This window comes from Orbicella franksi, chromosome 1, assembly GCF_964199315.1.
Source record: "Orbicella franksi chromosome 1, jaOrbFran1.1, whole genome shotgun sequence".
NCBI classification, from domain to species: Eukaryota; Metazoa; Cnidaria; class Anthozoa; order Scleractinia; family Merulinidae; genus Orbicella; species Orbicella franksi.
In genome coordinates, this window is record NC_138145.1 from 23,717,053 (window position 1) to 23,740,822 (window position 23,770).

A 23,770-nucleotide genomic window follows, 5' to 3' on the forward strand; every position below is an offset into this window, starting at 1 on the left:
ATGTATTGAGCATGCGTAAATGTTTTCCCGTCAAAGAAAAAGAGGAAACTTGGCCATTCTCGACCCAATGCAACCTGAACATATTGCAACACATACTGCTCCGTTGTCAGCCTTCTCCTTCTCGTTCCATTGGCGGTCAATTTTTCGCAAAATTAAAGTCCTTCGTCGCTGAGTATTTTCGTCCGCCATATTAAATACCCTCCGCTTGAAACATTTTCCGCTGGCCGATATACCCAACAGTACAAATTCTGAATTAAGTGCGACACAAGTGCGACGTATGAATCGACAGTCGCATTTCTGCCGCACTTAATTGAATTGAATACGACACGGCAGAAATGCGACGTATGAACTGGGCCTTAAATGCAGTTTTGAACTATTTGTGTTGAAAATCTTTACAGTATGCTAATAAATTTTCTTATGCTAATTAATTATGCTAATCAATTATGCAAATTAATGTCCGGTCAAATTGATAAGATGTCCGACCAAAATGAAGATTTGAAATGATACATGTCCTGTTAAAGAAGAAAAATTATTTCCAGCACTGATGCTTATTAAAAGTTGATAAATAAGTATAGAAAAATTTCACCGTGCCGTTTTTAAATCATAAGCCCCTAAAGCTGTAATTAAGGGTGTTTTTTTAGGAGGTCATACTGTTGCTATGGTAACCTATTTGTCACGAAAATGATAACAATGTGTTAACCAATGATTGGGCAAATTTTTGATACCATGATTGTTCATCATGTGATAAAGAGTGGTTATAAACGACCCATCAAAATCTAAGAGCTGGAAACTGTTTTGAGTCACCTTAAAGGTTAAACTTAACTTAAGCTTATTTCAATGAGGTAACTGAAATGCATATCAGACGTAAAAGTAGTAAGCTTTAGTAGTATGTTCACAAATATTGAATCTGCAGATCGAGCTAGTGCCGTCCGTCAGGCGCCCATTCTGACGGAAAATGTCCTGAACGAGCGACAGCAAAAATGCAGGCTTACCTCTAACTCTTGCCATGAGTATTCACTCCCGTGAAATAAGTTTCACGGCGATAAATATTTAGACAACTATTGCGACCTCCACCAAAATTTAGACTTGCCGCCATGCTGCCGTGCTCATAACGAACTCGAAACATTACCCTGCTCGAACGGAAACACCTGAAATTGTCAGTCAGTGCGTACGTACGTAGCTTGTGTAAAATTTGTTTTCCCGCGGCGTCAAATTACGCATAAAGTTCTCTCATATTTTTAGCAACTCCAACTTTTGATGTGGATATCTAGACAACCAATTAGAATAACGAAAAAGTCTAGCACACTTTAACTAGTAAATAAAATATCGCGCTGCAAAGTTGCGCCGAATAAAACACCCTTTCTCTCACACTGTCATACTGTCATATATACTGTTTTTTTCCAAATACAGTAATCCCCTTTCGTACTGGAAATTAAAGATACACAGTCCAGTCTCGCCTTTATCACGGATATCGCAATAATACAAACAATTGTATGTTACATATCGTTTACTTGGTCCCAGAGAAACTAGATTACCTCTACCTCTTTGGTGTCTGTAAAAGAACGTTTGAATGTACGTTGGCCGGGTGAACTCGCACCGGTGTAGTAGAAGTAGTAAAGCTTTATTTTTTTTCAAGGGCGACCCATGGTGTGACCGGTTTAAACACCTGCAGGGTGTGACCCACGGTGTGACTTATCTTGTCTGAGAGTCAGGGCAGGTATCATGTAAAAGAATATATACAGAACCTAGCTCAATTAGGAACCGGGATGAACTCGTACCGGCACGAAAAGTAATTTCCTAATTATTCAGGAAAGCGGAAGTTGATTCAGTGGTGAATAAAGCTTTTGTGATCTCTCAATGCGCATGCACATGCACATGACACGTACATGTTCATTGATCATGATTATCAATGTAGCCTGCGTAGCGTTAAACGGGGAATGAGTGGGACTTCCTCGCGTTTTTTGCCTCCCTACTCCTTCCCCGTCTACGCCCGCAACGCAGGGTGTTATTAACGCAGAACTCGGACGAGTTTATTTGGAAAATTGAAAATAAAGCTGTAAGTGCAAGGCTACTACACTCTGGGATTTGGTCATTCAATGCGGAAAGTGTTGGGGATTAAATTCGAGAACACGAAGAAATAGCTGTTACGTGACATGGTGTCTGTTATTCCTGAAGCGCTATTGACCTAGAGCCGTTTACGTCCTGCATACGCATTGTAAACTACAAAATACCTCGATTTACATCAACTACTTGCTGGTTTTAAAGAACGATAAGAAAACTCACAGCGAAACGATCATTCACTGTGTATCAATCAATTCTCGTTTAAACTGAAAATGTGCGCTTGTTTAAAGCCTGATTTGAGTCACATTGAAAAATACCTCTTCCGGTACTGATAACCTTCGTTCCATTGGCAAGGACATGGAAGGAATTTGGGACTAGCGTTCAAGGAAGCTTGGCCTTATTATATTTTTTCACGTCTTCAGTACTATATAAAAGATGCACTTCCCTTCACTTCTGCAGATTCGAAGTTGCGGCAAGGACTTTCATAGTCACTACTAGAGGAGAAAGCATCACACTCGATCTTGAGGCAGTTAAAAAGAAGACTAAGGAGGTAAGCCAAACCTAACACTAACAGGAACATACAGAGATAGTTATGCTACATAAATATGCTCATGTAAAGGAACTCTGTTATGCGTAAAGCTCAGTCGGGACTACTCACTAGGCACTTAGTTTTTTTTAATTCTATGCTATTTTTTTCAGGGTTCGTAAACTTCGGAGTCCGGAGAAAGCGTTTCAATATTTAGAACCGTAGACTTAAAGAATTCATAGTTCTAAACATTGGAAGCTGTATCGTTTGTATCGTTTGTTTGTCTCCTTTCCAGTCTTCGTAAATAAACATGGTAGGCGCTGAAGGGAAGTCTTCTTTACCTTTGCTCGGCTTAAACAGCTCAACTATTTAAATCCCGTTTGTACCTTACTCAGTTGCTTGAACGCGCTGGTCAAGATTGCAACTCGATTATTTAGCTTTTCATCCCCGTCAGGCATAATCACAGAAATTGAGTCAAAGAAGTTCGATAGCACTCACATTGACAAGTGAAAGAGAGACAGAAGTAAGACAATCAAAATTGAACCTAGTACGAGTAAAGCTGTAATTAATCGAAATGAAGACAACATTGCACGACTGGGAAACTGATTTCTAAAACTGAAGTTAGCGTTTGTTTTTCATTCGTAAGGCTCAGGTCAAGCCTTGTTTTGAAAGCGCGAAGTAAAAATACTTTTGCCCACGGAAGTTCTTATTTTGAGCATTTTGATCTTCCGATTGTTATTTTCGTGTTTCGTCTTGTGACTTTTGACATTCGTTACTCCATGTGTGCTGTAATGTTTCGTGATTCAGCGAGGAGAGTTAAGGGGTCACGTGACTAGAAGTTCTACTTTTTAACATCCCGCTCTTTAAGAGCATTGCGGGACAAAGAACCTTTACATCGAACAGTTCTACTTTGTCATAGTTTGGATAGTACTCTTAAGTTGTATGAATATGTTCTTACTTTTAGCAGAAAGCTAACAAATAAACTCTCACGTGAAGTTTTATCTTCTTAGTTTAAATAGACAACTTTCTGTAACATTTATTGTTCGTTTTTTTTTTTTGTTTTTTTTTTTCATTTTATCATGATTTATTGCTATTTTGGATAACTAACGCCAAAAAGCGCCACGGGGATTGGTAATAAAACTTTTATTGCATTTGTATCGTATTCAGTTTTGTTGTTCACTTTTGGACGCCATTAACTAGAAGGCTAGTTTAAGTGGTCTTCAAATCCAAGAGAAAATAATTTCCATTCTTTAATCTCATGTCATGGGGGTAATGAAAGGGAAATTTTATCGTATTAGTTGTCAAGGGATAAACTGCACCGTTGTTGTCCTATGCACTTCAGTAAAAATACTGACACTTAGTGATTTTATTGATGATGTAACCATCTTGTAAAAGTACTGATTACTAGTAATTTCTGCATTTAGTACCGAAATTTCAAGAACTCTCAATGAGACAATTGTGACACGTGAAATGTAAAAGTTGTAATCTATTTTTAGTTGCTTGAACTCGTGTAACATTCGTTGTTTATCTACGCTGATCAGATGTAACTTAATCATGCACTGGTTACTATAAATCAAGCGACATTGTAATTACAATTCGATTTATATTCTGATGTACCCTCCGATGTAGACTTGGATTCAACCGAGTGCTTTAATTTACGGTCACAACTCATCAATGCTAATGTGCACGGGTTGTTGTGTAGGTAGTGTAGTTTCTAACAGTTTCTCTCGTTCGGTTTCTCCCAACCAGCGTTGGACGCAGGCGCTTTACGAATCGATCGCGCTTGATTATCAGCGAGAGCTGAATTCTTCAAATCTTTTCATTCTTGCCACTGAAATAATTTCTTTTTACCATCAGACTTTGGTGAGAAGATTGACAGAATGATTCCGAAATTGGTTTGGTTGTTTCTTGTCCTGTCCTTTGCCACGATGTTACACCTGGGGGAAGGGTGCCTGTGGGGTTCAGGCTGCCACAAAAGAGACTGCAATTTGATTTCTTGGTCCAAATGGAGTTCTTGTAGTCAGTCATGAGGTACTGAAGGAATGCAGATTCGTTACCGTAAAGTGACCAGATTAGCTAAGTGCGGTGGATCGTGTTGGTCACTCCCGCAGACTCGGCCATGTAACAGGGAGTGTCCCAATGGTGGAACTCCAGATCGTCTGCGGTGTAACTGTAAAACTGGTTACAGTGGAAGATGCTGCACTGGAGGTAAACAATAGCATTCTTTCCGTCGTCCATCTATCCATTCATTCGTGTATTCAACCAACCAGCCAACCTATCAAACAATTAATCAAACAATCAGCTAGTTAAACTTGTTAAAGGAGGTACGTCACGGTTTTGCATCTTAAAACGCGTAGCCTAAATGTTTGTCGTTTGTAACCCGTGTCAGTCTTCTCCATCCTTAACCATCTTTGTTCCTTTATGGTTTATTATTATCTCTTTGGTCTTTTTGTACCTTAGTAAAGTATCTGTTATCTTAGTAAAGTAATATCATCAGGTTTCATGGCCAAAATAATCAAAAATGCCGTGACCGAGCTCCTTTAAGAGGAAAATGCACAGATGCGATTCATAACGTACCAAATTCGAGGAGGATAGGAAATGCGTGATGCAATGTGACGCTAGAAGATTGTATATCTGTTTTTCACAGTTGACGGTGGTTGGTCAGACTGGAGTGCTTGGAATTCCTGTAATGAGACCTGTGGGACTGGTTTTCAAGAGCGTTTCCGAAACTGCACGCAACCAGCACCTGAAAATGGCGGGAAAAATTGCAAGGGAGAAGCCCAACAAAACCAGTTGTGCCAACTACCACCCTGTCCCAGTAAGTTAGAAACGAGCTGTCACGTGAGTAAATCTAGATGAAAGCCCGTTTATTCTTACTGCCGGATTATAGGAATAAAAGAAGCCACCTTAACCCATCCATGGAAGTAGCAACGGAGGAAAACTAACTTTCAATATGAACAGAGGTATTAGTGAATCTTGTTTCCAAAGAAACTGTGGAGCTGCGAGGTGGTCAAGTGAAACTTTTAAGTTCTTAATGTAGGTTTTTTTTTTTTTTTTTTTTTTTTTTTCACATGCCTAAAGGCGAAGTGACTGACTTTTCCCCAGCGCCCGCTACATTTCGCCAATGAAAAGTGGGTTGGAAACAGGAAGCGGGGAGCTTGATGGTTAGGGCGCTTAACGTTGCGAATGCAACGGTCCGCATAGGGACGAGAAAGAGAAAATTTAGATTCTATACATTTTGATGTATGTTTCTCTCCGTATTGTTCTAGTTCATGGAGGTTGGTCAGAATGGAGTGAATGGACGTCCTGTAGCGAGTCGTGCGGAGGTTTTCAAGAACGTTTTCGAAATTGCACGAGTCCAGAGCCCAGTTTTGGCGGGAAACCTTGCGAAGGAGAAGAGCGGGAAACTTATGAATGCGAAAATCAATGTGCAGACCTATTTGGCCGTTTGTAATAAATTTCACGATGCTGTATAGATTTGAAACCTTTTGGCAAGTTGATTATTTATGTTGTTTTCAATGATTATCATTTTAACTGTTAGGCCAGCTTGCTCGGTCGGTGCATAGTTAATAGGGGGGGGGGGGGTATCATTAGTTAATATGAGGGTTTTATTTTATAAACCAGCTTCCTCACTTGATATTTCTATTACCCATAGCTTTCAATCTCTACCCTCACTCCTGTTCTTACGTGCTTTTGAACTTAGCGAATTTGTTTGTAATACCTGCAAGCCACATGTATTTGGACATGTAACACTAAAGCCTTTCTAAGTTAGTATTTCACGGTTTTGTATTTATAATAAAGTAAAGTAAAACTTCTCAAACGTTGTCTTTTTTTGTTCCACTGTGTACCTGTTTGAGTCATCTACTGCAGTAGCTACTTTGAACAAAAGAACACAAGAAGCTCTTGAATGGCTTTGTCTTACACTCTCTCTCTCTCCCTTTGAACAAGAATCTACTGGCAGAATTTTAATATGTGAAGAATATACCCAAGGATAAGATTTTGTTTTAAAAAAAGTTTTTTTGTGTGTGTGTTGATGGAAGTAAAATACAATAAAATAAATGAACTTGATTTGATTGTTGAAAAGTATGGCAAATTATTTCATTTCTCTAACAAAACCAGGTAACAAAACGCAAAGTAAACTACGTATAACGTAAAGCGATAAAGCACGTGCGCAATGTAACAAAATACTGATACCATACACTTTTATTCAACTGAAAGCTAAGAATGTACACAACAATATTTTCAGCATTAAGTCGGCAGAAAAATAAGAAAATCCAGCCTGGGCATGAAAAATATACATACTTATTAAAAGTGAGTGTACTTCGGTGGCATTTCAGGCGGGTTTGGTCGAGCCATGGTTCGTATTTTGGTGAGACGTAGTAGAACCAAAATACTCATAGCGAGACCAAATCCCGGGGCGGGGGGACACCCATGTAAAAAGGACGGGGGTTCTCTGTTAGTTTTAAGGGGTTAAAAAAGCGGTTTTGGTAGCTCTTAGGGTGTTCAGCCTCAAAAGGTCCACAGCAGGAGCAGAAAAGATATGGCAGGAGGTAATGGTTTGTTCTAGAATTGGTATCTCTTAGGGGTGAAAAAACTTTCAAGCCACGCCCACAAAGCAGGATCTGGGTACCTCTTAGCGGTTCTTTTAAAAATTTCCGACGAACACCCCCGTCCTTTTATATGGGAGTTCCCCCCGGGAACCAAACGAGCCTGATATGCCGCTGAACCATACCAAAAACGGTACGATTAGCTATTTACCGTACCCAAATTTGGCCAAGTGTGCATGATATCGTAGCCATATCAGGTCAGTGACATGATATCGCAGGATATCAGGAGACGGCTTCTGATTGGGTAATAGCAAATATGGGCCGTAATGATAGTGTAACAGTCCTTGACTTGTATGTTCTCTTTGGTCAGTATACTGGAGGCAACTTACAGCAAGTCTTCCCTTGCTAATTCGTCCCCTGTCAACTCTAAAAATAATCAAGAAGTCCTGATCTTAGTCGTCCAATGTCCTCTGTTTTTCGATCTTTTTCCGTTTTTCCCTTGTCATTACGACGGTCACTTTTGAAAATGTATGTAGACTAGCATACCAAACGTCAAGTTCTGTATTAAAATGCGTTGGAATACAATGTTTATCGCCGCTGTCTGCGTTATATTCTTTCCCATTTCTTACTACTTTTTGAGTCACCTCCATCTTTTCAAATCATCAAACCCTCTGGCATGGACGAATTTTCCCGCGCAACGCTAGCGTGGCCTGACGGGAAGAAAGGAGTCATTTCTTTTCGAGTAGAGGAATGGGACGACTCGTGTTTACGAGCATAGCAACATGGCGGTAAAGATCAGGAAGCTTTTGACGAACTATATGTCGCCGTGAAACTTATTCCACGGAGTCAAAAACTCATGGCAAGAGCTGGAGGTAAGCCTGCAACTTTACTGTCCCTCGAAGCTGTGAGTGACGTATTTTTATTAGAGTGTTTGATACAGTTATAGTGTTTTCATGGTATTTTCCCTCTGAACATGTGCTCCCGATGGACGGTCGAATTTAGCTCAAGGTTTCTCTGGTTTCTTTACTTTATAGTTATGTTTGTTCTCTAATTGTTAATGATTAGGCCTCTTAGGAAGATGAGCTGTTTGTTAAAATTACAGGTACAGTGCATGTAGGATAGGAGAGGCAAGAACGTTTGCTGGCAGTTTTCTCGACAGAATTGGGGAATAATGCAACAAACGCATGTTTGAATGGTCACTTTTGTTTTTCCCTCCACTGTTGCAGGTTCAGTCTTGACTCCTCACTTGCTGAAGAGCAGAACTGGTGAATTTGATCTTGAGAGCATCAGTTTTTTGGATCTCAGTGGAATGGGTAGGTACAAGAAGCACATAGTAGCTCACAGTACAGGTACTTATAGTGGAATCTGGATAGAAGACCCAGCTTGAGAGTTGGAGGTTTCATTCATCACAGTATCTCCCAACTAAATATAGAGATGTGAAAAATATACATGTTTGCACATTACGAGAACTATGAATTTCCCAGTTTCCCAGATGAACACTCCCCAGACCATTTATAATTTATGACATGTGTGTTTATTACAATAGAGAGATATAACATAATATTATGCAATACTTGAATGTTAAACCCTTATATTTTCTCAGCATACACATGAGGCTTTACACAAGTGTGTATACTGAGAAAATACAAATATACAAGTACAGAAATTATATAACAAAATGCAATGTGTTCTCTAGGTTTGCGAGACGTCAGCTGTATAAGTGACTGTATGGGACTGCTGCACCTGGATCTTGCCAAAAATAATATTTCTGATCTGAAGGATTTGGGTAGGTTTAGAATTTTACATGTACAGTGTATGTATAGTCAAACCAGAGTTCTAAAAGCAGATACTCTTGGAGCATGAAAAGTGCTTGTAGGAGGTGTCTACTTTATGGGAGGTTAAATACATATATGTACATGTGCATGTACTTGTTTGTACGTGGGTGGAACCTTGACTAAGTGTCCACCTATCGAAGGCATGTAATTCCAGTAGGTGTCTGTTAGTAGAGGTTGGACAGTACATATCAGTGAAAAATGGCCTGTCTACAGAAATGGATGTTCTGTGTACAACTGTCGTACCCCCATTGACATCTCTGTTTAATTTAAGCTTCAAGACAGGCATTGTCTTCCAGGAGTGGAAAACAGCAAAATTAACAATAGTACATAAAAAAGACAACGAAATGGAGAGAGGAAACTATCGTCCTCTCTCTATTCTTAGCATACCAAGCAAGATTCTGGAATCATGTGTCAACGATGCAATTATAGACCATGTGCTGAACTTTAATCGTCTGGTAACAGATAATCAGTGGGCATATCGAAAGGGCTACTCCACCGAGCTCCTCCTTGTCCACCTGACAGAAACTTGGAGAGATGCGATAGACTCAGGTCTTGTGGTGGGTGCTGCATTTGTCAGCTTCAAGAAAACCTTTGACTGTGTAGATCATGACATCCTATTAAACAAGCTTCAATGTCAATTTGGAATACGTGGCCTCTTACTAGATTGGCTGACGAGTTACCTTATATCTAGGCTGTAGTACATGGCCCGAAACGAGCAACGATTCAGATTCTGCTCAGTGTCTTCCGGTATCCCACAAGAAAGTGTCCTGGGTCCCACTCTATTTGTTCTCTACACAAGCGATCTCGTGGGGTCAGTTCAGTCTTGGACCGTCCATATGTACGCTGATGATACTACCATCTACTGCATAGGGAGGAGCGTAGACGAGGTCGCCGCTGTGCTAAATCAATCCCTAACCGAGTTGCATGTGTGGTGTGTGAGAAATAAGCTGACCCTGCACCCGACAAAATCCGAATACATGCTAATCCACAGAGGATCCTTTACAGGCCCCCACCCACCCATAATTATACCTTGGAAACAATATTCTGGAACGGGTCACACAAAGTCGACTCTTGGGTGTCGATATTGACGATAAATTGAACTGGTCAGCACATATTAAGGGACTAAAGAAGAGCTTCGTCAACAAATTGAGTCTCATAAAGAAGAGCAGATTTTTACCTAAGCAAGATCTCTTAAACCTATATTTCAAAGTTATAATCCCTACAGTGACGCACGGTATATCCGTATGGGGAGGCACGAATCACTCAGATGACCGACTCACTTGAAAGACTACACTGCAGGGCAGCAAGGCTTATTTTCAACTTTCCCAAAGACCTACCATCAGTTGAAGCCCTCAACAGGGCCAAATGGGACACTCTAAGAACCTATTATAAGAACTCCATTCTGAAACTAATTTATAAAATGTACTACAATGATTCACCACCCTGTATGACTGCACATATTGCAAAATCACAATCATCCTATAATCTAAGAAACAGCCTTAAGTTGGAAATACCTCATTTTAAATCAAATATCAAGAAATCCTCCGTATCTTACAGAGGTACAATTCTGTGGAATTTTATCACCGATTGGATGCCGAATGGTGAACAGTGTAAACAGCTTCTCTAAGATGATCAATAATCTTATTTTGGTCAGGGACATTAGCTTTGCGAATATATACTGCAGAAGATGACTCGACTGCCCATTGGTATACGTTTATTAGTCACATAATGTTAATAATTAGGTAAATTATTATTAGCTGCAAATTTTTATTTAAGCCGTTCTAGATTACATTTTACATTGTAAATTTTTTAATTCTTATTTTGTAATTATTCTTTATTGTTTATTTACACACGACCCTACAAGCTGCAAGCTTAATTACTTATTGTGTTTATGTTACAAGTAGAATGTGAGGGACTGGGCCCAGCCCCAGGTTACTTATTATTATGGGATCGAAAATCCCACGCGTTGGAGAGAATGAAAACAAAACAAGGATCGATGAGAAAACATGTTGTCATTGTAGTTTTGTAGTAGTTCCTGTGCGAGATTGAGTAGAGTGTAACATTTGGTGACCCCAACGTGACAAAGAAACCATCGAAATGTCTATAAAAGTCGTCGAAGAGATTCAGATAGAGGTGAGAACAGCAATTTGTCAGCTTAGCGAAGCGAGTCTTCGAGAAATCTGTGCGGGGCTACATATCGAAGTTAAAGAGACGGATACGGGACGTCTGGCGTTAATACAAATCCTAACGAAATATTTAGACACCGAAGAACTTGGAACTGAAGCACTAACGAATCTCAGAGAAACAATTAAAGAAAAGAAACCGGCAACGAAGGACGCGAAGAGTGAACAAGAGGGTGGTGTGAAAACCGAACATGTGGATCAGAAGTCTGCTGTCAAGTCAAGCACAAATGCAGTTACGCCTAAAGAAACCACAGCGATTCCACCGTTCAGGAAGGAATTTAAAATATCGGGACAGATTGGAGATTCACGTCAGAAAGATCGCTTGAGCTTTACCAGTCTTGCTCACCAAATTAACGCTGGATTGAAACGGGGCTATAAAGAAGAAGAAATTGTCGAGGCCGTTATTCGAGCCATCAATCCAGGCCTTAGATTGAGGAGCTACTTGGAAGGTAAGCCCGATCTAGATCTTGCCAGGTTACGTAAAATACTCCGGTCACATTACCAAGAAAGGGGGGCTACGGAAATGTATCAGCTGCTCAGTTCGGCATTACAGGAAGCTGGGGAGACCCCTCCGGACTTTCTTGTTCGCCTCCTTGATCTAAAGCAGAAAGTACTGTTTGCATCTCAAGAAGCAGGATCTGATTTGAAGTATGACCCAAAGCTGGTACAGTGCATGTTTCTGCATTCATTATTAACTGGGTTACGGAATGATAACATTAAAATGGAGATAAAACCATGCCTGCAAAACACCCAAGTGGAAGATGAAGAACTTTTTGAGAAATTGAATGCAGCAGTTAGTAATGAAACAGAAAGAATGCAGAAGCTTGGTTCCCGTCATGACCAGCTCACAAACCGAACCCCCACACAGCTTGTAGCCCAATTGGCCACCCATGACGACAGCCATGCCTCAGTTGAAGGTAAAACCCCAGAAAAGCCACCAAAAGTTAACCTTCTTACTGAAGTTAGAGAGTTGAAAGCGGAATTGGCTGCTATCCGGGAGGGCATGGAACAACAAAGCCGCGCTAGCCCTCACCCACAGTACAACCCTGTAGAGCAAGGGAGGGTTCGCCCTAGAGGGTGCTGGAATTGTGAAAGACAAGGAAGGGGTTTCCGTTGCAACCATTGTTTCAACTGTGGTGATGTCGGCCACTTCAGTTACCAATGCCTAAGGTCAAGCCGAAGGGGCTATAACTCAGCAAGCCCCCAGGGAAACAGACAAGGGTTGCCCCCACGGGACAAGGAGCAGCCCCCCCGATTCATGAGCAGTCCCAACAATGCATGAACTGTGGAAAGAGGGAGGATTGGGCACATCAATACTTGCGGTGTTCACAGTGCCATACTAGCCACTATTGTTCAAAAGTTTGTCAAAGGGAACATTGGGAGAAGCATAAGAAACTATGTCAAGCCATTAGCGAAGTTGGACTGAGGGAAAGGGCAAGTGTTGAAACATTGAAAACGTCGTTCAGTTCCCACCTAACCCCGAGACAACGCTCTAAACTCACCAAATTAGTGGGAAGAAAATGTGTGGTTTCCTGCTTGATTCAAGGGGAAAAGGTGGATGCCCTGTGGGATACCGGAGCTCAAGTTTGTGTTGTGTCCAAACATTGGAAAGAAATTAACCTACCAAACGAGCCAGTAAGAGACATAAGCGAGTTATTGGGGGAAGATGGATTAAATCTCCAGGCCGTGAACGGTACAAAAATCGCATATGATGGCTGGATTGAGGTAGAGTTCCAGTTGGTTGGGGAGGACAGGTACTCAGAGCCATTGACAGTACCCATACTAATAGGAAGTGAAGATAATCAGGAGTATCCCATCATCGGCTTTAATGTCATCGAAGAGGTCATTAAGAGGAGTAGTAGCCCCAACACAACCAGCCTATTGCCCCGAATAGTGAATGACTCGTTTCCATCTGTGAAAGAGGGCGAAGCAAGAGCGCTGGTTAATTTCATCCAAAGTATGGATGATGAAGCTGACACCGGTATGCTCAGAGTCGGCAGACAAGACATACGTGTCCCACCAGGAGAGACTGTGAGAGTCAAATGTCAGGTACACTTTGGACTATTAGAAGAAGATTTGCCTGTTGTGTTTGAGCCCAAAGAGGAAGGGGCGTGGCCTGAGGGGCTAGAAGTTCAGGGCTGTCTCCACCGAATCTCCCCGAGGTCTTCAAGCCGAATGTATGTTCCAGTATGCAACAACACCAAACGAGCGATGACCTTACGTAGGCGGACAGAACTGGGCACTATACAGTTAGTGCAGTCCGTCACGCCACTGCCAGTCGAAGCTGAACAGAAACAAGAGAAAGAGGAAGGTGAAACTTGGAGTGAGGCAACCAGTTATGAGTGGGAGCCAAGTCAGCCCGAACAAAGTAAAGCAAAGTGGACTCCCCCAGTTGACTTGAGCCATTTGTCAAGTGAGCAACGGGTGATTGTCAAGGAGATGTTGAGGGAAGAATCCGGGGCCTTCGCTATAGATGATGGTGACATTGGATGTGCCGAACATTTGAAATTGGAAATCAACCTGAGAGATGATGTCCCAGTACAAAAAACATACAATTCAATTCCAAAGCCCTTGTACGAAGAGGTAAAGTCACACTTGCAGGATATGATCAATCGTGGTTGGATAAGCAACTCAAAGTCACCCTACTCTTCCCCAGTGGTGTGTGTGAGAAAAAAAGACAGCAGTCTGAGACTATGTGTTGACTATAGGCAGTTAAACAGCAAAACTGAGGATGACCGCCAGCCCATCCCTCGCATCCAAGACATCCTGAATAGTCTCAGTGGGAACACTTACTTTTCAGTGTTAGACCAAGGAAAGGCATATCACCAAGGATTCGTAGCAGAAGAACACCGACATCTAACAGCGTTCATCACCCCCTGGGGTTTATACCAGTGGAACTGGATTCCTTTTGGCCTTAAAAATGCACCGGCAGCTTACCAGAGGTACATGGAGAAATGCCTAGAAGGTCTCCGCGATGAAATATGTATTCCATATCTTGATGATGTCCTGGTGTACAGTAGAACATTTTCTGAGCATGTAGACAATGTGTGAAAGGTACTTAAACGTTTGCAGGAGTATGGTATCAAGCTGAAGCCAAAGAAATGTGAGTTGTTTAAGCCCCGTGTTTGTTACTTAGGCAGAATAGTCTCAGCAGATGGCTACACGATGGACTCAGCAGACGTTGCAGCAGTGGCAGCCCTTAAGGAAACTAAACCAAGAACTGTTGGTGAATTGCGCAAACTCCTGGGTTTCATAAGCTATTACCGCCAATATATTCGCGACTTCTCCAGATTAGCCAAACCCCTTTATGACCTACTTTCAGTTAAAGGATGCAGTGACCAGCCCAGCAGAGCTAAAGGACAGAAAGAGCACCCCAAGTGGAAGTTGCCGACATCGAAAGGACAATCGTCATCAAATCACAAAATCCCGTGGAATGAAAGACACCAAGAGCGATTAAACTTCCTAATTGAACTTCTTATGCAGCCAGGGGTAATGGCTTACCCTGACTTTGAACGACCATTTGTACTGCACACGGATGCCTCAAGCGAAGGACTTGGGGCGGTGCTCTACCAAGAACAAGGGGGGAAATTGAGAGTTGTTGGCTATGGCTCAAGGACATTGACGCCCGCGGAACGGAACTACCACTTGCACTCAGGAAAGTTAGAATTCTTGGCCCTAAAGTGGGCAATTACTGACAAATTCAGGGATTACTTATTCTATGCTCCATCCTTCGCTGTTTTCACTGACAATAACCCGTTAACATATGTGATGTCATCAGCAAAGTTGAATGCCACGGGGCATCGGTGGGTGGCCGAGTTAGCGGATTATAACTTTACAATCAAGTACCAACCAGGCAAGACTAATGTTGACGTGGATGTTCTGTCAAGAATCCCATTGGACATAGACAAGTATATGAGCGATTGTACAGAGGAAGTACCCAAAGATGTCCTTGAAGCAACCGTGGAAACAGTTAGGGAACAGGCAAAAGGCACAATCCCATGGGTTACGGCAATTGCCGCAGACTTGACAACTCCTGAACCGACATTAAAGGATCTGAATCTAAAACCCTTCAGCCCTAGTGAAATCAAGGAGGCACAGCACTCGGATAGTGCTATATGCCGCGTGCTTTACTACAAGACACACGGGATCAAACCGGGTGGTGGCCAACTGAAGAATGAACCCCATGGAGTTACCAACCTTATGAGAGAATGGACGAAACTGGAAGTTGATGAACATGGTATCCTGTGACGAAGAACAAGCTCTAAGATACAATTAGTTCTGCCACACAACTTCATCCCAGTGGTACTTAAAGAACTACACACAGAGATGGGACACCTTGGAGTGGAGAGAGTCGCAGAACTTGCAAGGTCCCGCTTCTACTGGCCACATATGTACCGTGACATAGAGTATTTTGTGACACAACGTTACAGATGCATCAAACAGAAGAAACCAAACACAGTCACGAAAGCACCTATGATGCACCTGATGACATCAGCACCCTTTGAAGTAGTTTCCATTGATTTTCTGCATCTGGACAAGAGCAAAGGTGGATATGAATATGTACTGCTGATTGTTGATAACTTTACCAAATATGCCCAAGCCTATGCAACGTGCAACAAGACGGCCCGCACTGCTGCTGAGAAGATCTACAATGAGTTTATCCCAAGGTTCGGTTTCCCAGCACGAATACATCACGACCAAGGTGGTGAGTTTGAAAACAAATTGTTCCACAACCTAGAACGTCTCAGTGGAGTTGCCAGCTCGCGAACCACTCAATACCACCCACAGGGCAATGGCCAGGTAGAACGCATGAACCGAACATTACTCTCGATGCTAAGGACCCTCCCGGAGGAAAAGAAATCGAACTGGAAAGATTCCTTAAACAAGCTTATACATGCGTACAACTGCACAAGACATGAAACGACTGGGTTCTCGCCATTTTACCTGATGTTTGGCCGTTCCCCACGCTTACCAGTTGATTTGCTGTTTGACCTAGACAACGACCTTCAACAGGGTGATTACCAGGACTATGTAAAGACGTGGCAAGCAGATATGAGACGGGCCTGCGACCTAGCATCTAGGAACACCCAGAAATCGTCAGCCAGGAGTAAAGTGTATTACGACAAGAAGGCTTCCGCAGCAGTCCTACTCCCCGGCGACCGCGTACTTGTTAGAAACCTTTCAGAAAGGGGAGGACCTGGAAAGCTCCGTTCACACTGGGAAGAGCAAATTTATGTAGTTGAGGAACGCATGTCTGATAGTCCAGTCTATCGAGTAAAGCCAGAACTTGGCCGTGCGAAACAACGAGTGTTACACCGTAACTTGCTACTTCCTTGTGATGCTTTACCACTGCCTAAACCAACGAGAGGATCATCCAAGACCACCCAACTAAGACCTAGAGTGCCACCTCAGCCTGAAGACATTGGAGAGAGTTCCGATGATGAGTATGAGATGAACACACTGTCCTCTCCAGTCACCCATGAAATAGCCTTTCCGGCGGAAGTAGACACCCTTCCCATGGACCCACAGGACCACTGTGATAATGAAGATTGTGCCACTATGTCAGATACCAGGGACCAACCTGACCCACAAGTGGACACTGGTGACTCATCAGTGCCAAATTCATCCGTTCTAGATGTGACTGATATGGCCCCTGAGGAAAGTGACAATTCAGATTCAGAGGAACACCTAGAGGGAGCTACGCGACCTAGAAGGGAGAGACGACCCCCTCGGATTCTGACTTACAGTCAGATGGGGGTACCCGAGTACCAACGTTTAAACCCAGTAGTAAACGCAATTCAATGCCCCCAGGTGATACTTCTCTACCAAGTCATGGCCAACTGGCTTGTACCTCACTGCCGGTGTGTTCACTGCACCCCGCACATCCCATTTATTCCACAGCTGCAGTATATACCACAGCCCATATGGACAAACCAGTAATGAACACTCCTGAAGTCACAACTGATTACCCCGAGTATTAACCATGGACAAGCAGACCTGTTGCTCGCCTTCTGTGATTTAACTCATAAGCGAAATTTGTGTTGGATTTTCCCTCTAGTTACAAACTGTTAAAGACAAAACCTGCGGATAATGGAACTGCCACAATAAGTATTCAGTTTGAAACATGATGAGAACTGACGCTCCCTCTTAACCATTGTTCTTTTTGGTTTTGTATTTCCTGTTATAATGTCGGGACGACATTTCTGTTGGAGGGGAGTGTGTTACAAGTAGAATGTGAGGGACTGGGCCCAGCCCCAGGTTACTTATTATTATGGGATCGAAAATCCCACGCGTTGGAGAGAATGAAAACGAAACGAGGATCGATGAGAAAACGTGTTGTCATTGTAGTTTTGTAGTAGTTCCTGTGCGAGATTGAGTAGAGTGTAACATTTAAATGAAGGTTATTTACTTACTTACTTACATGTACACCTGTTTGGAAACTGTGGTAGTACATGATTGTATAATCATGTAATTTTTAAAGTTCTGCAGACACTGTCAATGCATGTACAAACATGGTAAACAATTGTTCTTGTATTCTCAGTGAAGTTGCTAGTACTTTTGACACCATTGAGAAGCAGTTTCTGTCCTGTTTTTATTGTTCATATGGTACTCATCAGTGGATAGAGACCATAATAATTTGGTACATCAAGCACTAATATTTGCTAAAGATTTACCATGTTTCACATGTACTTCTAATAGAACATGTTGTAGCTGGATACTAGTGGCTAGACCAGACTAACATGTAAGAGAGCAAAATTTGTTATACTGGAAACACATTGATTTGTTACTTTCAAGAAATGTTGAAAACAACCATTTGCATGTACATGTTTCTGAATGAAAGAGATGAATGCAGTCATACACTGTAGTTGATCTCTTCTTTGATTTAGAACTCTTTTGTAAATTTGTGCTCCAATGTTCATTTCAGGTGAGCTGAAGCTGCTGGAAACCTTAAATGTTTCTTGTAACAAGTTGTCTTCCCTTGGTAAGTGTTAGAAAGACACACAAGTGATAAGTTGCCAAGCGTAATTACCCTTATGCACTGTGTATGCATGTGTAAACAGGTGCTATTACACATAATTTATATGTATCTACAAATCATATATGATGTTATATACATTCAGTACTACAGTCGCATGCAGTAATTTTGGTATTTTGATTGGCTGATAGCATGCCATGTCATGCTATGGTTTTTATTTTTTTTTGCCCACTGTAAAAAGTCTGCATACAAGCCAAGTGACCCATCAGGCCAGTGCTTATCTCCAGTTTCTGGAGAATGAAGCAACTAGGAGTTTTCTACTCCCCAACCCCTGGATACTAGCCCATCGCAGGGTTACCCCGGGCATTAAATTTGCTGTACCTATTAATTCTATACACCTGGGTGGAGCAGTGTTTCTGCCAGAGTGCGCCATTGCAGGAATCCTGCGTTACAATCAGAGATGGCCCCCAGAAAAACGAAAAAAGGGCCAATTTGGCCCTTTTCTTTTACAAGACTGCAGGCTTGACACAGGCATAATATTTTAAAGCCATCCCAGGGCTCGAAATTGTGATCGATACGGTCGCCAATGCAACAAGCCTTTCATCCTTGGTGACCAAAAATTCTGGTTTAGTTGCCAAAATTCTTGGTTTTCACCAGTCATGTGATCAAAACTAAAAATCGTAACCATTCAATAAATAAATTCAAGAATCTGGGATAGGATAGATGATTGCTATATAAACAACCTCACCAAGAATCAGGTTTCTACTTTTTTTCATTCGCCCCGTTATTCGCAGTGTGTCACCCAAATATATAGAGCTTTGTATGGAGATGCCATGTTTGTGCCCTAAGGAGGGGCACAAGCATGGTGGCCGTAAAATAACAAAAACATCTGTCGTTGAGTTTTGCTTCTAGTGTAAGCACCGTTTATTTAGCAAAAACTAAAGCGATAACTCATCTTTTGACCTACGTGAGAGTCTTTACGGGGCGCCATTTTCATGTCACGCAACGCAAAAGTTTGGAGTGTTCTATTACAAAAAGAAGAACTCTGTCGAGCTAAAACATTGTCAAACATCACGTTCCTACAGGGTCTTTTATCTGATGAAACTAAAACCTCAGAAGGAAAGATAATTTCTAATTTTGGAATTTGACTGCATCACATGAAAACCAAGAATACGGCAAAATGGCAACTACATTTCTCTGTGTTGACGATCAATAACGGTTATTTTGTCACACATTATGTCCTTCTATAAAAATCATATTGAAAGATCTTTGCTTCTAAAACAGTCAACATAAAAGAAGTCAATCTGTCCTTTTGCTTTGCCGTATTGATTCTCTCATATCGGAAAACTTCCAAATGGCTGACCGTGTTTGAAATTGCCCTATAGTGCATTGCAAACCCCTGATCATTGACTATGTCATATAGGCCTAAGGATTGTACTCTTGTAATGCACAGATTCTTCATACTAGTATCTGATTCAAAAGAAACTTTATTGAGAAGAAACCCTCCAAAAAGCACTTACTATTAAATTTTATCATAGATCTTAATAAACTGCTTTATTTTCCTTGGTACCCTGATACATTTTTTCCTTCTGTAGCTTTCAATTTAGTGGCCCCTTTCCTAAAAAATTGGCCCCTAAAAAAGATCTTCAGCGGCCACTTTGGCCCTCAAGTAAAATTTTCTGGCTGAAACACTGGTGGAGAGCGACACTATGAGAGTAAAGTTTCTTGCCTAAGAACACAACACAATGTCCTTGGCCTGGTCTCAAACCCGAACCACTAGATCTGTATCAAGCAAACTAACCATGCAACATATAATGGAGAATTTTTAATCGAAAATACAGGTAAATTCTGTGCACTGAAGGTGTGCAATGGGAAGCTAAAAGTTGATTATTTTTAGATGGAGTTGAGGACCTTTCAAATCTATCCTCTTTAAATTTGTCAGGCAACATGATAAGAAGGTAAGAGAAAGGAAACATTTATGTTGTACTGCTCTTAGAATTTTGATATCACAGTCTGTATTTAATGAACAGCATCTGTTTATTGTGACTGTAAAAGTTACTTGCTCATGTACATCTGCAGTGTACATAAATTATGTATTGCAAGTCTGTTACAGTGTAAGTAGATTTGTAGCAGACATGAAAATGACGTGTTGAGAACAGTGAATTTGTTTGGTTGTGTCATATAGCGCATATATGTGTAGTGGATGGGCATCTTTTGTAGAAAATAATGTATATGTACACATCCTGCTATGCTATGTTCAAAGAATAGTCAGGTTGTACAGTAAAAGTACAATTACAGTGATATATACAGTATTCCCTTTAATAATAATAAAAGTACTAATGCTAAATGAATAGAGACAAACCTGTCTATTGTGGCTATGCTGAGAAAGAATATGACTGGCCATTGTAGAAAGGTTAACTTTTAAAGGAGGTTTCACTTGGAATAAAAAGTATGCGTTTAAACATAGGGTTTGGATGAAAACTCCTGGCTGTTAAGGAGAGGTGGCAGTTAGTAGAGGTTTGAAGGTACCCTTTAAGTCCATATCATGGAGTGATCAAGTTTTAATTTCTCATTTCAATACCAATATATTTTCGACAAAACAGGTGATGAGAATAAAGAAAACCATCATCTACATTGCCTTGATGTAACACCAAATTCTCAGAACTGACATTAAGAGAACCAATGACTGTCAGTAAGAAGAATTGTAACATTCTGAACCTGGGACTAAATGGGTTAAATACTAGAATATTTATTTTAAATCAGGTTTTTTTAAAATCCATAATTTTCGTTTACATTTTGCAGTACCAACAGCCTGTCATGTTTAACAAAACTGGAGAACCTGAAAGTGTTGAGACTTCATGACTCCATACAGGGTTTTTCCAATCCTGGTAAGAAATTAATGTCAGTATATTTGATGCTTGTGCATCTACCAGACTGTACATTTTTTTGTGTGTGTGTGGAAATGTATCCTTTATTGATACACATAAACCTATAGACAATACAATGCAACAAACTACAATTTTAACAGTTGCAAAATTGATACATTTATAAGCTATAGTAAATAAAAATAAAGAGAGATTTAATAATAATAATGACTTAACCAGAGTAGACCAAAGGAGGAGCATCATTACATGTAAATTTTGGTCGAAATTTTCTAGCCTGCACTTAGAGGAGATTTTGCTGACAAAATCTGTGATGAGAAGAGAATTATTGTGTAACTTATTTGTATAGATAAAATAGCGAGCAAAAAGCAAGGTGTAGTTAAATTGGAAAAAATCCCAAATAAATATTCTTGATTTGACGGTTTGAAAGAAGACTGATTACAGTTGTTGAACCATTGCACCACTTTTGACAAGAAATCTTTTGTAAAAAACAGTCTGAAAAGGTATGCTCTATTGAATCTTGTTCTCCACGATATAGGTACTCACTGTCGTTTTTGATAAGAAATCTATGGAGCTCTTTTTTAATTACAACTATTCGATGGAGAAATTTGAAGTGAAAATCCCTCAGCTTATTTTCTCTGGAAACCTGTTTAATGGATATAAAATTTTTTCCCATTGTTTTGCACACACTGGCATAGATTTACATGTACTCCATTTAGTTGGTCCAGTATGTGGACCATTATTAACTTGCTTGTTCAATAACCAATAGAAATCCTTTACCTTGGCAGTTTCAAAGTTTACCTTCGTTGAACTATCAAGATTGAAAATTGAGTGGTTTTGTAGACTGTACATAGAAATTTGAATTTAACAAAAGATGTGCATGTAAAAAAAAACCATAAATATCCTGGTTAACAAAATAACATACAGTTGTAGCCATTTTAAATGTAGAGAACTCACATGTGATTGTACAGGACTGTATTTATCTAAATTATCACTTTCACTACACTTTCAAATCATGATACATGTACATTGTACAGCACATGTAAAAGTTTAAGTACATGTATGTTGATTTCTTTGTTTTGAGCTGTGTTAATGTTTTTGTTTCTACAGTTTGTGTATCTGAAGAAAATTACAAGAAATCTGTTTGTGACCTTTTACCTAAACTCAAGACTCTTGATGGTGAGTTATGAGTGAACTGTGTACTTGTGTTACAGTCTTAACTACCAAAATATACTGTAAATTAATTTCATTTGTACAGTAACACATTTGGGTGAGTGCTGATTGACAAGAGAAATCCTTTGTCTGGAAATCTAAGAACAAGGTAAAGGTTCCTATTCACTATAACTGCTGTTTCTTTAGGTGAACGAGTCAGTGGAAAGGGTGCTGACTTGTATGAGATGTGTGATGAACTTGATGCCCTACTCACAGGTAATAATTAATTTTTACTGGTGCATGATCAGTACACCTACTATGTGTACCTTTGACCCACAAGGCTTCACTCACATTGTCATAGCCCTTTGCATGTACCTTAAATGCTAGGTGTTACTGTACTAATATCATGGATGACAAATTACTCCTTAATTTTGGCACAAAATTTCAGCATTAATTTACAATTTCACATGTGAAATTACAAAATTGCCATGGTAACATTTGATGCAGAATTTCTCAATAAAGATGATCAAATGGTATATTCCTAAGCCTAAGGAGGCCTTTTGCAGCCCATGGGTAACAATGACAGATGGTGATGATGAATTTGCCTAAAAATTCCCTGAAAACAATTTTACAGCTATCTCTCTTCTTGTTCTCCTTATTTAGGTAGCATTTTCAGCATTGTAAACAAATAAAAATTCATTGGTTTGTTTAAAGCCATGAAGGCTCTTTCACTTTTTAAACGATATTTTTTCTCATCTTGTCAGATAATGATTTACAATCTGAACATGGAGTTGCTCTCAAGACAATGCCGTGGAACACAGGTAAGAATTCAAACAAAGTGATTTCTTACTACACAAGCACCTTCCTAAGAGCTGCCGTGAATTGTAATAGAAAATCTGAGGCTGTATTCACATCTTCATCTGCCAATTTTAAGGTCTGTAGCATTCAATTTCAGGCAAACAGTCCTCCATCCACTTGAACTGAACATCATGATTTTTTCACCACCATTTTGGACGAACATGTTATCTTTAATGTCCACAATGTCTTCATATTAAGTGGGTTAGTTTGACAAAAAAAATAATGTACGGGCTTACAGCACACTGAGACTCAAAACTGTCTGTAACAAGCATGTGTCCATATAAGGCAGCTGGCTGAGTGTTAACTGTCAGGTTCATCTGTAACATAATGTACCTGTTCTGTAATGCTATTAGTTTCATGCTATTGGGGTGAAGTTTCTTTGCTTTATAATTTGTGTTAATCAGATATAAGGGGTCCCTCTTTGCATACATGAAGCAATGCTCCAGTACAGTGTATTTTCTCATATTTTGAACCAGGAAAAGTTGTACTTGTAGGTAATGGTTGATGTTACTTGTAATCCTACAGAAAAGCTGCTGTCATCTAACACTTTAGTACAGGATAGGAGTGTAGAGGAAGCAGAGAAGGGATTTAGAGGTAAGCTGTGTTTGCAGCGAGTACTCCATCTTTGTACAGTGTATGTGCAGAAATTGATCCTTTTTACCTATGAATTGATTCATAAAATTTGACTTAAGCAAGCTCGTTCAAGAGTTGATTATTTCAAGTTTGTAAACGCTAAGTAATGTAGATTGT

At 40.5% G+C, this 23,770-nt stretch overlaps 1 protein-coding gene and 1 long non-coding RNA gene across 3 annotated transcripts in view; both read left to right on the forward strand.

Annotated features, from left to right (window-relative positions):
- The first annotated feature begins 3,578 nt into the window (after window positions 1-3,578).
- Window positions 3,579-6,162, forward strand: LOC145479037 (uncharacterized). The gene is made up of 2 exons (XR_014048366.1): window positions 3,579-4,795; window positions 5,235-6,162. It is a non-coding gene; the product is annotated as an uncharacterized LOC145479037 (long non-coding RNA).
- A 1,669-nt stretch (window positions 6,163-7,831) lies between these two features.
- Window positions 7,832-23,770, forward strand: part of LOC145478810 (leucine-rich repeat-containing protein 61-like) — a 34,530-nt gene continuing 18,591 nt past the window's right edge. For both annotated transcript variants that reach the window (XM_081456988.1, XM_081456997.1), the window contains exons 1-10: window positions 7,832-8,006; window positions 8,361-8,447; window positions 8,831-8,920; window positions 18,078-18,134; window positions 20,026-20,086; window positions 20,931-21,016; window positions 22,121-22,189; window positions 22,370-22,438; window positions 22,927-22,983; window positions 23,546-23,614. In XM_081456988.1, the coding sequence (XP_081313114.1) occupies window positions 7,991-8,006; window positions 8,361-8,447; window positions 8,831-8,920; window positions 18,078-18,134; window positions 20,026-20,086; window positions 20,931-21,016; window positions 22,121-22,189; window positions 22,370-22,438; window positions 22,927-22,983; window positions 23,546-23,614 (661 nt within the window). In that variant the 5' untranslated portion in view covers window positions 7,832-7,990. The remainder of the gene's footprint in view (window positions 8,007-8,360; window positions 8,448-8,830; window positions 8,921-18,077; window positions 18,135-20,025; window positions 20,087-20,930; window positions 21,017-22,120; window positions 22,190-22,369; window positions 22,439-22,926; window positions 22,984-23,545; window positions 23,615-23,770) is intronic.